The sequence below is a fragment of the Seriola aureovittata genome, chromosome 4 (assembly GCF_021018895.1).
Source record: "Seriola aureovittata isolate HTS-2021-v1 ecotype China chromosome 4, ASM2101889v1, whole genome shotgun sequence".
NCBI lineage: Eukaryota > Metazoa > Chordata > Actinopteri > Carangiformes > Carangidae > Seriola > Seriola aureovittata.
The window spans coordinates 17,516,029-17,531,752 of NC_079367.1; the positions used below are offsets into that span (position 1 = coordinate 17,516,029).

Genomic DNA, 15,724 nt, shown 5'->3' on the forward strand with positions numbered 1-15,724 from the left:
AAAATACCCACACACTGCTATCTTCTTCCCTCTTCTTCTTTTATTCTGCATGGATATGACAACATTTAAACCACAACTCACAAACTGTGGTAGGACGATAGTGTATATTTCCATATTTGTGCATATGTATTTATTAGCATTTATTTATTACAAATAATTTACTATAAATTCTACCATCCTGAGTTGTTATCAATTTACTTTAGCCCTCCTCCTAATATAAATTAAGAATAATTATTTTATTAAATAATTAATAATAAAAAATTATTCTTAAAGGAAATAATCATCTAAATTGTGCATGCGTGCATTCCTGGAGGTACAGAACACGGGGTAATTTGTGTGTTGCCGACTTTGAAAAAATGAACAGCATCCTCGAATACCACAAGTGTTAAAGGGATTCTCCAGCTTTTCTCCACATCCCAGCGGTGTGTTGGTGGATCTGGAGGCTTGTCAAAGGAAAGAGTTGGCCTGCACATCAAGGCAGAGGAACTGGGAGAGCACACCTGAGTCTGTCCATTCATTAATGTGAAAATGTGGAATGTATTTTACATGTCTGCCACTGAGTGTTTACGGCTGTCCTACATCTTAGGCTACTAAAGCTTTAAAAATAATAATAAAAAAAAAACACTGAAGTATCTAAAAATAGGAGTATTAACATTGATTCTTCCCCTTTTAAATGATTAGTCTGACAAAAAAATCTAAACACAAAGTCAATTTACCAGCTATTTCTAGAGCTTTCAAGCACATTTCACAGTGTTTTGGTGCTCTGTTGTAATCATGTGACCAAAGTGCATGACGTCTCGTTAACGAAGGCAGAGATACAGCGATTCATGGGACAGTGAGGATGCATGTTGTGACTTAATGGTCCTATTTTGTTCTCAGCAGTTTACAGAATGTGATCTTTGGGAATAAAGGTCAGATACAAAATAGGAACCGGTGGTTAGTTAAAGTATCTCTTTGACTGTTTCTTCAATGACCTTTAGTGACCTTTGGTGCTGTTTCTCTCTGCTTCTCATTTCCTCAAAGAAATCGTTTAAATATTTTTGGAAATGCGCATTTTTGCTTTCTTGCAGAGAGTTAGATCAGAAGATTGACAATTGACCAAAATCTGCCTACCGGCACCTCGCGTCAGTCTGTGTTTCAGTCTTTATGCAAATATACGCTGAGCACCTGCAGGCTGTAGCTTTATATTCAATGAGAGTGGCATCAGTCTTCTCATAAAACACTTGGCAAGAAAGCGTACAAGAGTCTCTCCCAAAAACGTCAACCTATTCCTTTTAAAAGCTGCTTCAGAGTAATGAGGTTAATGTTCATATGAATGAAAACTTGCACATAAAAAACATAAACACAGAAAGTGTAAGATTTCGCTAGGGAAATGACTTTGAGGCATAGTTTTGTGTCTCCTTTATTTAACGGGAGTGAGCCTACAGAGAAGAAGAAGTCATGGAAAAACAATCAGGAGGCGACAGACTTCAAGCACCTAAGGATCCTGGGGCCTCGGGACACCAGGCTGCACTGTGGGTGTCCATAAGGTTTCATGATTAAAGTGGATCCTCTCCGAGAATGACTCACTCTCCAATTGCTGTGTGGACACCTCACATTAATTGTCTCTTTATTAACTTCAGATTACATGAGGGGACGGGCGTATTCGACACATTTTTCCGCTGTCAGGGCTCCAATGTCGCTGTCATCTGAGAATTTATTTAAGGAGGGAAGAGTGGTTGATGATGAAAGAGGTGAATAGTTGCAAATAAAAATTGGCAGGAATTCAAATATCAAGACCACTCCTTCCATGTATAAGTATGTCTATAATCGTACGAGTAAGTATGCACGTATGAAAGAAGTCGCTGACCCTTGAGTTAGTTTCATGTGGAAGATTGATTGCTTTCCGAAAGATCAGGCACAATCTCCTGTAGTCCACTGCTGACATCTCCATAAAGCTGAGGAAAGGGGAAAAACTAGAAGTCAAAGTAACAGCATAATCCTCCTTAAAGCCACAATTACAGATTTATTACTGTTCAGGGAAAAGAGAGAGAGGCCTGAGTCAGTGAAAGACAGTGAGGCTGTCTTCGCTGTGTACCCGTCCACCTGTGTGGCACAAAGAAAAAGACCTAACTGTAAATTAAACAGCTTATGAAAAATGCTGTACAACGAGAGGATGAACTGTCTTATCTAAATTATCATGAGTTAGTAGACACAAAAGAAATCTTGTTAGGGGTTTCTGTGTCTGGTTTTGCCTTCAATCTCTGGGTTTAATCGTATGTTTGGATCATTTCTCGGCTTCCTCCGCTCCTCCTTTCATCTCCTCTCCTCACTCGGCAGCAGACTGCAAACCTCAGTGTTAGTAGCTACAGTTGCTAATAAATAGAGAGGGCCTTCAGCCTTTATCCAGATGATGACTCTCAGGAGAACTGCGCAGAAACAAATGGCTTGTCTCGATGATGACAATTCGCATGATGAAAAGCTCCAGCTTACAGTCTTACACACTGATGTAGTCTCCGCTGAGTGCAAATAAATTGTGTTAGGAACCAGCTCAATGTGTGCGCTGGCTATATACTTCACATACCTGAGAGTTAGGCTGCAGAGACATGTGTTGGGATCTGCTCTGTGACAGTTTGTGAGTCCCGTCCTGTCCTCTTTGTGTTGGGAGGATGTTGAGAGGTTGAACAGAATCACATTCAATCTGTCCGAGGACAACCTGCTGGGAAGGTCTCTGCTTAATTTGTCTTCCCGCTGCTCTGCTATTGGCCCTTTGCCATATTTTAAAGTGAATACAAACGGTCAAAACGTCTCTCACTCTTTCTTTCTCCCATTTCTCGCTGCCGGTGCATGGGGTAGAAGGCAAATGGTACAAAGGACGAAGCTTGTTGCTTTCAAATTTGGCAATGAGGAAACTGACAATGACAGAGCAACCCATCATTGAGTTAAAGCAAAAAGAAACTGTGAAAACACGGTGCTTCTAGTGTGACGTTAAGATATTTACTTGTAGTTCAACAAGGTCAGGTCTACCTCATCCATTCTGCTCAACTCATGTAAGCCACTGACAGTTTAAATCCTTGTTTGGCGCAGGAAAGATGAGTTAAAATGTCCTGACAACTCCTTTCAGGGCCTTTACAAACACGTGTTAATGCATACTGCAACATATTAGACAGAAGAAGTGTAAATCAATCAAGTTTCATATGAAACATCACAGTCCTATTAACAATCTGTGCCTGTTCTCTAATCAGAAATAAGCCCTTGTGCACCATCTTCTATTGAATAACATCAAACCCTTCTGTCCATTCAATAAAACTGTTTAATCAGTAGCTTCACAAAGCCACTCAAGGTTCACTCAGTAGCTTTATCTGGAGCTTTCAACCTCATCACGTTGTGTTCATCAGAAGGCAGCGATTGCAGTCAGTTGTCATGGGGATGGATCAACAAACACACACTTAGTAGCTGAAAAAGGTGATATATGCTATGTATATGCAGAAAAAAAAGTTGTGTATGAAATATAAACAGCTGCTGAGCTCGCAGTGTGCTTCTCAAGACTATGTGATACAATTGACAACTCCAGAAAAAGCCAGTAAGTGGACCTTGATTCATGATGGCAATAAAACAACAAACAACAAACTTAGATGCTCAGTATCATCTGTGTCTCACCTCTTAAATGCGATATCACCACAAAAATGACAAATGTGCTTCTAAAAAATACTGGTAGAGGAACATGGGCTACTAATTTTGGGTTACTATAATCATGAATTTCTTTTCAGAGCTTTAAACATGAATAATCTCTGTTTATCTGTGTGTGTTTCAGAGCGTGTTGGAATGAAACACTTGATACTGAAACACTTGATGTTGTACACGATGGTGGGACATGAGTCATTGCTCCCCGAAGCATTTAGTTGGTAAGCACATTAGGCACTCTGGGAGGGTCAAGCACCTAATCATAAAGTGAAGGATCATGACACCACAAAGTGTGGTTTTGCAAGTGCTCCATCATTAACGATGTCTCATGAGTTGAAAAAAATAAAACAAAGACAGACTGCCACAGGCTGCAGGTTAAATCTGAGGTCTGTGCTGCCATCTGCTGCTGATGCTTTTCCATGCTGCTATCTCCTGTTGATGGTTCATTTGAAACTATCACATTCTCAAATGAGTGAACTGACTGTGTCTGTCCCATGTTTAACAGCAAGGTGTTAATAATGAGTGATGACTGTCATGATTTAAACAAATGTGTTATATAAGTAGCACATTGAGATGGATGTGATTCTTACCATGACCAACACATAACATTTGTTATTGTTCTGGCGCGGGTGGGGAGTTTCACTACCTTTAACTTATGACTTTCAGTTTTATGTTTATGGAGTGCAGAAATGTATCATCCAGTCAGGTGAAATCATGGACACATTTCTGAATGGGCCTTCTGGGCACAGGCCTAGAGATCCAAGGGATCAGAGGGCTCCAGGCCAGAGCCCTCACTATGAAGTGACTGGTGGGGACATTTCTTCTTGGGAAGTCAATCAAATTACTAGAAAGGGTCGCCAATCTACCACAAAGAGATGTAAACTGAAGGAATGCAAAACAACCAAAAAGAGACACAAAATGACTACAGAGAGACAAAACAACCAAAAGATGTCGCTTTGAATCTGTGGCTCTTGCTCTCATGTAGTGGGGGGGGGGGGCTGGGGGTTACCCAGGGGCCCATTTTCTCATAATCTGTCTGTGGGTGAAACACAGAGCACTGGTTACAAAATGCTTTACAAACTGTTTGCATCAGTTGTGTATGTAAAATCTTCAAAGTCTGCAAAGTAACTATGGTTGTAAAAATAAATGCGGTGGAGTAAAAAGTAAAATTTTTGCCTCTGAGTCGATGTATAAAGTTGTACAAATGAAAATACTCAAGCACAAGTACCTTGAAATTGTAATTAATTGTTACTGTGGCTGTTCTTTGCCATAATATATTTACAAATCTCACCCACAGCAGTTAAAATTTAGAGCTTGAATACTTTATTGGGAGGTTGTACTTCCAAAATTGCACTGAAACTTGAAATCTCCCCCCACCTTCCTTTTTTGAATTAAAGTGTCTCCACTAATTCAAACTCTGTATATCAGCATGGTCAGCTAAACCTGTACTGCCTCTCTCACTCTAAAAATCTAGCAGCTATAAATTGCATGCATCATCCAGTTGTTGTGATTCCTCCCTCACAACTTGCAGGTCCAGACTCAGCTCACACAGGTGTTTGGGTTTTTTTGTTTGGTTTTCTTTTTGGGGTTTTTTTGATAAATTGACTTTGTGTTTGTGTTTGTGCTTTGTGCTTGTGCATAAAAATAAACCACATTTGCATCTGACAGACAAAAGTCTCCTCTTGCAGTGTTATTCGTCAGAATGTACTGTATGCGAGAGGGAGGTTGGGCTCCTACAGATGTCAGACAGCCAATAGTGTTGTAAAATACTGGAGAGTGAGATACCTCCATGCCACTGAGGAGCCAGGTGTCATCAATCAACACGTTACCGCCTGACTTGTATAAAAGTAGTGTTCTGCGTTTCAGTGTGTAGCTGCTATCTCTACTTGAAGGAAGTGCAGAGTACTGGTGAGTATCAGCCTGTTTTCGTAACTAGTTTGAGGTGAGGATTTTATTAAAATGATTTTACAATACCTTGAAATTTCTGTGTGTTTTCTCTACTCTGTAATCTAAAGTATTTCTCTAAATTCAGACTAAAGATGTCTGGGCGTGGAAAGAAAGCTGTGCCCAAACCAAAATCTTCAGTGTCCCGGTCTTCCAGGGCAGGGGTCACTTTCCCGGTGGGCCGCATCCACAGGCTGCTCAGGAGAGGTCAGTACGCTAAGCGAGTCGGCTCCGGCTCAGCAGTTTACCTATCGGCTGTCCTGGAGTACCTCTGTGCTGAGATCCTGGAGCTGGCCGGAAACGCTAGCCGTGACAACAAGAAGCACCGCATCGCTCCTCGGCACATCTTGTTGGCAGTGAAAAATGATGAGGAGCTCAACAAACTGCTGGCAGGGGTCACGATCTCAGAGGGTGGTGTCATCCCAAATATCCAGGCAAGCCTTCTCCCCAAAAAGACCAAGGCACCCAAGGATGACAGCTCTGCCAAAGATGTTGAGTCTCAAGAGTTTTAATTGTGAATGTATAAGTCTTGGAAATTTTTATCATATTAAAATTGTAAATTGTTTTTAAAAAGATGCATGTCTCCTTACTAGTTGAGTCATGGGGAAATGCTGTACACCTTGCTTTACAGGAACGTGTGTTTTGGTGGGGTTGTGTGTTTTTAAGATTGTTTAGAGGCTTTTCTGTACATGTCCATTAGAACTTGACTTCCTTTACTCAAAACCTGGTATTGTTCCTGCACAGGTTGTGAATGTCGGTGTGGGTTCTTGACATTGTGTGTAGATGTGTCTATCGCAGGAAGTCTACACTGATGCATTTGTGGATTTAAGTTCCAAATTCAGGAAAGCAAGTTTAACACAAAGGCTGTTTACTTGGCCATCACTAAAATCTTGACTGAACCACAATGTTGCCAGGATCATTTCATCTCAAAACCTTAAGGAAGGATGACCTGCTGCAGGACTGGTTCAGGCCAAAATGTTCAGGGACAAAATGACAAAACTGTTAATTGTATCTATGCCACTTTAATTGTTTTGTAATTTAACATCTTGAATTGTTTAGCCACTGAATTGTGACAGCACTTGACTGTGAATTGCCCTGACAGCATGTTTGTAACAAAGGTCGGCATAAAGATGACCTGGCAGTATAGTTGGGATATTTGCCTGTAGGTTCTAGACTTTATCTCTCTGAAACCCACTTCCTTCATAGATTAGTTTGGACATAACTTTTATTCCAAAAGTATTCAAATTAACCCTTGTAATTTCTTTGCTTTCAATGAGAAATGTTCCTTTCAGACAGGCTTGTTGGTGCTGAAGCTAAGAAACAATGATAGTGAAAGCATTCACACTTCAGTCTGTGCAATACTGAAAGTTTATCTCAAATATTGTTTTTCCTTCAAATTAACTAGGATATTTACTAAACCATCCTGACATGAAACTGCATTGTTTACTGCACACTAATCATCTCACCTAATTTTGCATCACAACTGTCACTACTTCTCATCCAAAAGGTCTGGGGTTTTACAAACCCCACTCAAGCCAACGCACACTTTGGTTGATGAAGACACACCCTCTACATGTGGAGTTGGTGGAGAATTTTGGGTTGTCGGCACATGCACTTAAGCTGTGTCTAAAGTGAGCACACCCAAATTTACATCAGATAATGTTTTTTTCTGTATTAACAGAACAGTGCAACCATCAGACATCACAGAACAAATGCAAAATAAGTTATAAATCAGTTCATACATGGCAATAATGTAATGAAATAGAATCAAAATTAAAATAATGTGAAACTTAATTTGATGTTTGGCAATAATATTTCCATGTGTTTCAGACATTCTTGATCATCACATACTAATCACTGCATTCGATGCATCCTTGTAATTAGGTAATTCAAGGAGAAAAACTCAAAATTTGGGGGGAAGGTTAAGGTCATACAGTACTGTGGAAAGGTTTTAGGGACTGTAGATGTTTAAATTCGTATCCATCATGCAATAGCATCAGGGTATTCCAAGATTGGTCCAAAATTCATTCTGCAGGATGAAAACAAACTCAAACACACAACCAGAGTTGTAAAAACCTTATCTTCAGCAACAAGAAGATCTTGTAATCATGGAGTCAGTCTGGGACCTAAAGCGGCAGAAGAAACAGAAGAAAATGAAAATGTCAATTGTGCAATTCTCCAAGACACCAGGATGTAAAGTTGAGTTGATTTCGTTTTTGTTGTTTACTATACTTACTATGACATTAACTGATGGATACAAACTATGCACGCCATTATTTTTCAAAGCATCCTCACTTCAACTTTTGCACATTACTGTTGCACTGTGTGGACTTTAGATGTGGACTTTGTCCAACAATATAATCAAATCGATTATTTATTATTATACATTATATATTTTGGAGTGGAAGGATTACGATCAAAGTAAGCAACACTATTTCACTTTCCTAATTTCATATTATAATCTCAATATTGCCGTAAACCTTTCAAATATTGTCCTATTTATGCAAATACATCAATGTGTTTATGCCTTTTTCTCAACCATCTGTAACACTGCGTCTGCTGAACGTACTCCTGTGGGTAACGACGTGCTGACGTAAGACGTGTGAACAACAAACAGTTGTTGGACTTCAACAAGCTAGCGAATGGCACTGCTAGATAAAAACTGGTTCAACAGACTTCTCCCGGATAGAGAGGGACCTACGGGACCTACCCGGTCGGAATATCATTAGTATAATCTCATTATAGTTAACGCTGTTAGTGCTGGCAAGTCTAGCGTCGGTACGGTTCCCTAGCGCCAACGTTAGCCACCGAAACATGCCCATTGCTCGGAGTGTGACGCCTGTTTTTTTTCTGGCTGCCGCTGGTCGAGGGTAGTGATGCGAGCCGAGCTGCAGCGCGACAGAGGGTGAGACAAGAGCTATTACCGGAAAATATTTTTCTCGGCACAGGAGAATGGACTTTGTCGTGGGGAAGCAGACGAGCTCACTCAAAGAAGCAGGCATGCGACCGCACACGGGCCTGGATGTCATTGTTGGGCAACAACTTTAGCAAGCTAGCTAACGTTAGCTCTCTCAAATTCATGCAAATGAATCAGTTTGGTATCGGGCAGTAAGCTCACTTTGCTAGCGTAATGGAGGCACCCTGAGTGACTTGTTCATTTGAATTGACTGTCCTGGTCCTGTTAAATACTGCCGGCAATGTGCTGACGACTAGGGAGCCTTTAGTCGGTTCCCACTTGGAGCATAAGGACACGGTTGGCAGAAATTATTAAGTGCTGGTTGCCTGCCTGGGTGATAGTTTAGCAAAGTTGCCTGGCTTGGCAAAGAAATAATTACTGAAACTATCTATTTCGCGCGGGTATCACATATTTCTTGCATTGATATTTGTGTGATATTGCACTTTAATTAATTTTTCAAGGATGCACCAAAATGACCTGTGATTCGGGGGTTGGTGAAAATTAAAATTTAAATCGCCGTCAATACAACAAACCATTCAAGGTATAGGAATAATTTTCTGATTGCACTTGCATATAATTTGGTAAATTAAGGACCAGGATAGGTGCACATCTACGTATATTGTTGTGAAAGACTGGCTCATCCATTTAATCTGGCTCCTAGTTGCTGTTGAACCTAATATCTAGGCTGTCTGGCACAGTTAAAGACTGAGTTTCACTGGAAATGAAAACATGAATATCGAAGAGCAGTGTTTAGATTTGTGCAATGTCAAGACAAAAGGCAATGTTGATGATGATCACAACACTACTAACAACACAGAAGGGGTCACCCCTCGGATCTCTGAACTGATGACAGATAGTAACACAGAAAAGCAAAATACTGTTCCCACGGAGGCCTCTGAAACGTACCTGATGCCTCAGCTCACTGACAACCTTCAGACAGCTGAGGAGGATAACCACCAGGTACAAGACACACTGGAAATTGATGAGGTCAATGGAAACAGAAAAAGCAGTGCCATAGACACCCCTCTGATAGCGAATCCCACTGACTTGATCTTTTCTAATGATGAGCAGCACAAGAACGATATTGGGGTGGAGCAAATGAAGGAAGAGAAAGACACTGATCCTGTTGTGGGTAAAGGGGATGATGGTGGGGACATGGACATGGGTGTGGATTTGAGTCTGGATGAGAGTGGGGTGCTGGAAGCTGAATCGACAAACGTCAGGTCATTGTCAGACAATACTTTAGACTCAGAGTCCACGTCTCAGGATGTCCCAGTGGGCAGCACGGCAGAAAGTCCGTCAGATGCAAGCCAGACGAGTAGCACAGAGGCTTCTGCCACAGACCAGGCTGGACTGTACCCCTCGGTGGAGGAGGAGGACAATAAACAGAAACCAAGTGGCAAAAGGGTGACATTTCCCTCAGATGAGGACATTGTCTCTGGAGCAGTGGAGCCCAAGGACCCCTGGAGACATGGTAATGCTGTGTATTTGTTTCTGCATGTGTGTATGTGTGAATGACTTTTATATATTTATCATACTTCTGCCTGTATTAACATGTCAGTTCAACATATTTTGCCAGAATTAATTCTCATAGGACTCATAACAACATTTTTCAAGCTCCTGACTGGAAAAAAAAAAGTTGTTCTTTCTATTTAGACTGGGTTTAAAATGTGCCATGTCATGGTACATATTTCTGTGTTGTTGGTAAAAATGTGAATTGTATATGGATGTTGACACTGATGCATTGGAGTTGTGTCAGTGGGCCGGTCTTTGATGGGACTGTTGTTTCGTGTCTGTCTTCAAAGCTTACAGTCTATTCAGATCTGAGGCAACGCCTGTGCTCCCACCCCTTTTTCAAACATAAGTTTACTTCTTACTTTAAATAGTCAAATGAATAACAAAATAGCTTAGTCTTAGTAGATTTTTATTCCCAACGGCCAAATGCACCTACATATCTAAATATAGTCCTAGGACTGTGCTGTGTGTCGTGTTGTGAGTGGATCCCACCACTCCTTGAGGTGTGCCATTTTTTCACAGTAGGTTCCTGTTTGTTCAGTGACAACACGTTTAATGGAAACTCTTGCAGGATATGCCCCTGCCTTTACTATGTTGATATAAGGAAACAAATCTTTAAAGTCTCAACAGATCTTTTTTTTATTTCTACAGTTAGTCTTCCATTTAATAATACACATGTATTTTACAATAAATGTCATATATTTAGGGTAAAATGAAACTGATCCCCAGCAAGTACATTTTACTACAGTAGCACAAAACACCAGACAGTTAAATAGGAACAAAATACAGATAAGGAGAGAAAATATATACAGTCATATACATTAAACCAGTGTGAATGAATGTAGTGTATGTTCGAAACCAATAAATTCTTCTGCCAGTCAAATAGATCAAATATATTTGGAATTTATTTTTGTACATAGATTAGTATTTATGTATATACCAGTATCCAAGTGTTATGAATACAATCAAGCATAATGTGACATATATTATACATATAATACAATTTGATTTGTTGTGCGATTTTTTTTGTATCTTTTGATTAGATTCAACTTTACTCTCATTGCATAGAGTAAGTTATAGTACAGCAAAATGTGCTTTTTATGCCATAAACAATGCATTTTTGGCTACATTGTTGTGTACCAGTAACTGAGGTAAATATTGTAGGAATTGTCCAAGCGGCTTTTCTTGCCCCCAGTCCTGATTCAGGACTAATAATATTGGTAATTTGCTTTTTATTATTATATCTTGTTTATGTTTTTGCTGTCTAGCTCTTGTCATGTAGAGTTATACTGCTTCAGTATACAGTAGTTTCATGTTAATGTTTTTTGGAAGAGCTGGGAAGTCGTGTGTGATCTGACTATGACTCACACGCTCCTTCATCTGGTGTGGACAATGGACATCATTGAATAAACAGAACTTACAGTCACAGTGCGAAAACTGGTGTTTGCTCACAGCACTGTGACGGCAGTCGACATAGTTACACAGCTGATGGTAGTCTGAGAAAATGCCAGATTTGTGTTAATTTAGAGTATGCTGTCAGCCAGGCCCTTAAGTCTCAGTGTCTGTGTGACGTGTGCGGCTGTAAGGGTAAGCCAGTGAGAGTCCTGTGTTTTTTCCTGGTGTATAAAACCAAAAATGTAGGCCAGGGCAATGCAAGGGTCAGTGGTGCGAAATGTCCAGATGGGGGAGGGGTAGTAGAAAGAAGCACAAAAGCAGCAAGATTAATATGCACAACCAATACTGCCCAATGTTCATCTGAATATGAATTGTTCTATTAACACCCCTGCAACTGGTCAGGAAGACACTTATGTTTTCAGCCGTTCATCCTAACACATTTTGTAACTGTAAATTATATTCTACCCACTTAACATAATTTACATGTTTATAGCATCTATTCCCCTCACCACTTCATTTAACCCTGTTGCTTTTCCAAACTATCAGCACCTTTTATAGTCCACATGCCAGGCAGCCACTCTGATAGTAAATTGGACCTGAAATATCTTAAGCCACACACCACAGGGGCAAAGTCCAACCCAGTTAGCCAATAGTTCTGAGCCCTTATGAAACATCCGACGCTGGGAACAGTAAAGTATCTTGGTGACTGTAGTGTGGGTTGAGATTATTTATCACTGCAAGTTTTTCATATAGTTGATTTAAGATCCAAAGGTCAGCTGATTGTACAGTTTTTAGAAAGAGGTACACAGACAGTCGATGGTAGGGAAGTTAATCACATGATACAGAACGTTCTGTTTTTAATATGCACAAAGATAAGACTGGGCTAAATTTATCAGAGCAATTTTAGTCAAGCGTGTCAGAATAATTTGAACTCCAAAATAGATTAATAAAGTGATTCAGTGTAGCACCGAAGTAGTTATATAGAATTTACCACTGTTCAGTGTATTATAGACAAAACTACACATTCCTGGTAATCTCAAGTGTTACTGTTTTGAGGACTGTGTCTGCCCACTGATTCCATAAAACATCTAATTCTTTATCAAACTAACTGAGTTAATGGTAGTTTAAATGGATTACTGTGTCATCTAAATGATCTGAGCTGTAAATATACCCAAAGCTGACAGCACATACATGTTAATTGTTAATAAGCTGGAAAAATTTATAGACATCCACTGTAAATAATTGCATAATGTAATTTTTTGCAACTAATGAAGCTAAATAATTACTAAACGCCCAAGGTTTAATAAATCTTATCTCATTTTGGAAATTTCTTCTAGCGCTCTGTTTTCAAAATTTGTTAAATTACTCTACTGGTCTGTCAGTGGTGAACTTCCTAAACTTTTGATATTCACCTGGATTTCTTTTCCCTTTGTCCTGTTTCTGCCATCTGTCTTTAGGACATGTTCGTATTCGAGTGTGTTTGTGTGTGTGTCTGTGTGTCGCGTAAGTCCAGGAAATGAAATGTATCTGAATATCCACCCCAAGGCTCCTCATTCTTCTTTAGAAGTGAGCACTGTCCCACGATAGATCCACGATCCATCCAGACCCTTTATCTGCAGATCAAGTGTCAGGTTCTCCAGGTCCCTGTCCCATGTCATCTGTCAGGAACAAAACAGTGAAGAGGGTCTGAGCTCACAGAGCCTCGAGCTTCATTCGTGGTCCCCATGAGTTACTGGTGTAGGAGCAGAGGGAAGAACATGTTAGATGGATATTGAGTGTTCATGAAGCAGAATATATCCCTTTAATTGCTCTCACGAAATGAGTTTCTGAACAGGATTAAACTTCATAGAGTCAAGAAGGCTGCCCTTTAAAATAAACACCTGGGATTCAGGAGGAAATAGAGCCAGGAGAACAATAATAGCCAGCTGTGGTGTCATATTCCTATTTCTTTCTTGGTACTCTCATTTTTCCAGAATTTACTTCATCCAGTTTTGTGGTATCAGCTTACAGCAATGTGTGAGGCTAGAATTAACCAAAAAATACAGACCAGCAGGAGTTCTTGGAACTGTTTTAGTAATGCTTCACTCAAGAGCTTAATTTTGGCAGCATACATTTGAACAGCATAAGGGTAAAAAACTTGAATGTCATTTTGTTCTGAGTTAGATAATATCACTCTTCAGAAGTCTTTCTTTTTTCTTACCCCTCTCCCTGTCTAGACTTGAGGGACGCTTGTTCTTTCCCTCCAGGCCTGGGCAAATACTACATCATATCCTGAGATTCCTGAACTTCCCAGCATGCTGCGTTGCTTCCCCTCCTCCCCTGTTTCTTCTCCCTGGCTAGCCAATTCACTCTAGGTGCAGTTTGAGCTTAAATTCTCAAAGCATGTCTTTACACAAACACTGGTGCATACTGCAAGCAAAGTAATTTCTTTCATCAGACCAGATTGATTTTGTTAAGTCATGATACACAGTAGCCGTCCAGAATAGTTAAGTATTACAGTACCGCAACTAGAGGACTATTACTTTATTTGTAATACAGCTTTCCTTCACATTAATGTTTATCCTGCAAGCAACCATGCTCTTTGGCCTACGTGCAGCTCTGTGTCATGTCATCAGACCCAAGGCCCACTTGGCACTAGGTTATTAGAGGCTCTGTGACCCATGAAATGTTATGTGTTATGGCTGTGGACCAAGTTACCAACTGATAAGCAAAGCTTTCAGTGTAGAGAATGGACAAAGGCTTTGTAGGAGTTAGTTCAGTTTGCACTAGAGGCAGACCAGTACTGGATTTGGGGGGGGGGGGGGGGGGGGGGATAGGGCCAGCAGAGTTAAAATAAAAGTCTCTTTATGGGGTCATCTGACCAAGACATAGCACATTTGATAAATTTACCATGATTGTTGACAGTGTTTTATGTATTCTGAAAGAAAAACCTTCTAGATTTACAAAGATGCTTTTTTGTCTTATTGGGAACATCATGATTGTAAAAATTCAAGTGTTAAATCAAAGTTGCAAAGCTGATAATGCAAGCTGTCTTATTGGTGTCTGTCATGAAAGTAAAAATGTATTGATCATTTTGTGCTTTTAGGAGTCTTCTTCATCTCTTGTCAGTGTTATTTTTGTAATACTTGTAATGACTTTTGAGTTGTTGGTTTTGTTATGGTTTCTTAAAATAAATGAAAATGATAGGAGTACATATATACGTTTGGATGCAGAGAAATTGACTTGTGAAGAATATTTTGTCGTACACAACTTCATTTTGAGTTACTAACTTTAATATCCTTGAAGTGTGTACTCAACTGAGCAACTGATCTATAACACTATAAATACTTGATCAGTATAGGCTGCAACTAACATTTATTTTCATCATTGATTAATCTAGACATTACTTTCTCAATCAATTAGTCTTGCCTATAAATATCAGTTTTCCAGAATCTAAGGTGACATCTACAGATACCTACAGGTGTCTGACCAACTGTCTTAAAACCCAAAGATATTCAATTTACAATGAAAAAAAAATTTGAAAAGCACCAAATTGTTACATTGGAAAGGACCAAACAGGAAAATGACTCTAATGATAATCAATTATTAGTTACAGAATCAATAGTTACCAAGTAATTCTCTTTTAATCAATAATGAACTACGGTCATTGTTTTAGCTTGAGATCAGAACTCGCCATTCAAACCAAGTAAAACTTGATTGGGACATCTCTTTACTCTGACACAAGACTTCATACCAGCATCTGCTCAGCTGTCAAACAGCTACTCTGCTGACTCAGGTGTTGCAAAGTATTGTAAACACTGGAGTCTGCTAGATAAACTATGTGGCGATGACACCGTTTCTAAATTGACTTTTTTTTTTTTTTCTAGTGAGCAATACATGCTGGTGCCATATATCTGTGGCACGATAATACCTGCTGATAATATCAGCCCTCTGGGGTCGCTCCAGTTTGTACATTCATGTGCTACACATGCATCTTTGTTTGTCTTGCAAATTTAAGAAAGTGTGCACCTGTTAGTGCTTGTTTTGTGATGATACCTGCCCCTTGACCTTTTGTCTGTCTGCACTGTAGTGCATGGGTCATTTTTACCAATAAAGCTGGGGATTGAAAGTAATTGGTAGGATAGACATAGAACATGCCAGTTCCTGAAACCAGCTTTTGTCTGTGATGATTTCTCATCCTGTCCCAACGTCTGCAAAGGACTTTCTGTCCTCGTCAAACAGGACTTGTTTGCTCTCCCCCTCCCATACCTG

The 15,724-nt window shown here is 39.8% G+C and overlaps 2 protein-coding genes across 2 annotated transcripts in view; both read left to right on the plus strand.

The window, feature by feature from the left end:
* The first annotated feature begins 5,544 nt into the window (after nucleotides 1–5,544).
* On the plus strand, nucleotides 5,545–6,182 carry LOC130167959 (late histone H2A.2.2). Its single transcript, XM_056374516.1, has 2 exons — nucleotides 5,545–5,571; nucleotides 5,696–6,182. Exon 2 carries the CDS (start codon nucleotides 5,703–5,705, stop codon nucleotides 6,117–6,119), a length of 417 nt encoding a protein of 138 aa, XP_056230491.1. The 5' UTR covers nucleotides 5,545–5,571; nucleotides 5,696–5,702; the 3' UTR covers nucleotides 6,120–6,182.
* Nucleotides 6,183–8,203: 2,021 nt separating this feature from the next.
* ppp1r37 (protein phosphatase 1, regulatory subunit 37) overlaps nucleotides 8,204–15,724 on the plus strand; it is a 44,127-nt gene continuing 36,606 nt past the window's right edge. Inside the window, exon 1 of the mRNA XM_056373572.1 lies at nucleotides 8,204–10,037. Coding sequence (XP_056229547.1) covers nucleotides 9,293–10,037 — 745 coding nt within the window. The 5' untranslated portion in view covers nucleotides 8,204–9,292. The remainder of the gene's footprint in view (nucleotides 10,038–15,724) is intronic.

Excerpts from the sequence above, each read along its gene's own strand:
- LOC130167959 (XM_056374516.1), top strand. The coding sequence starts at position 5,703 with ATGTCTGGGCGTGGAAAGAAAGCTGTGCCCAAACCAAAATCTTCAGTG.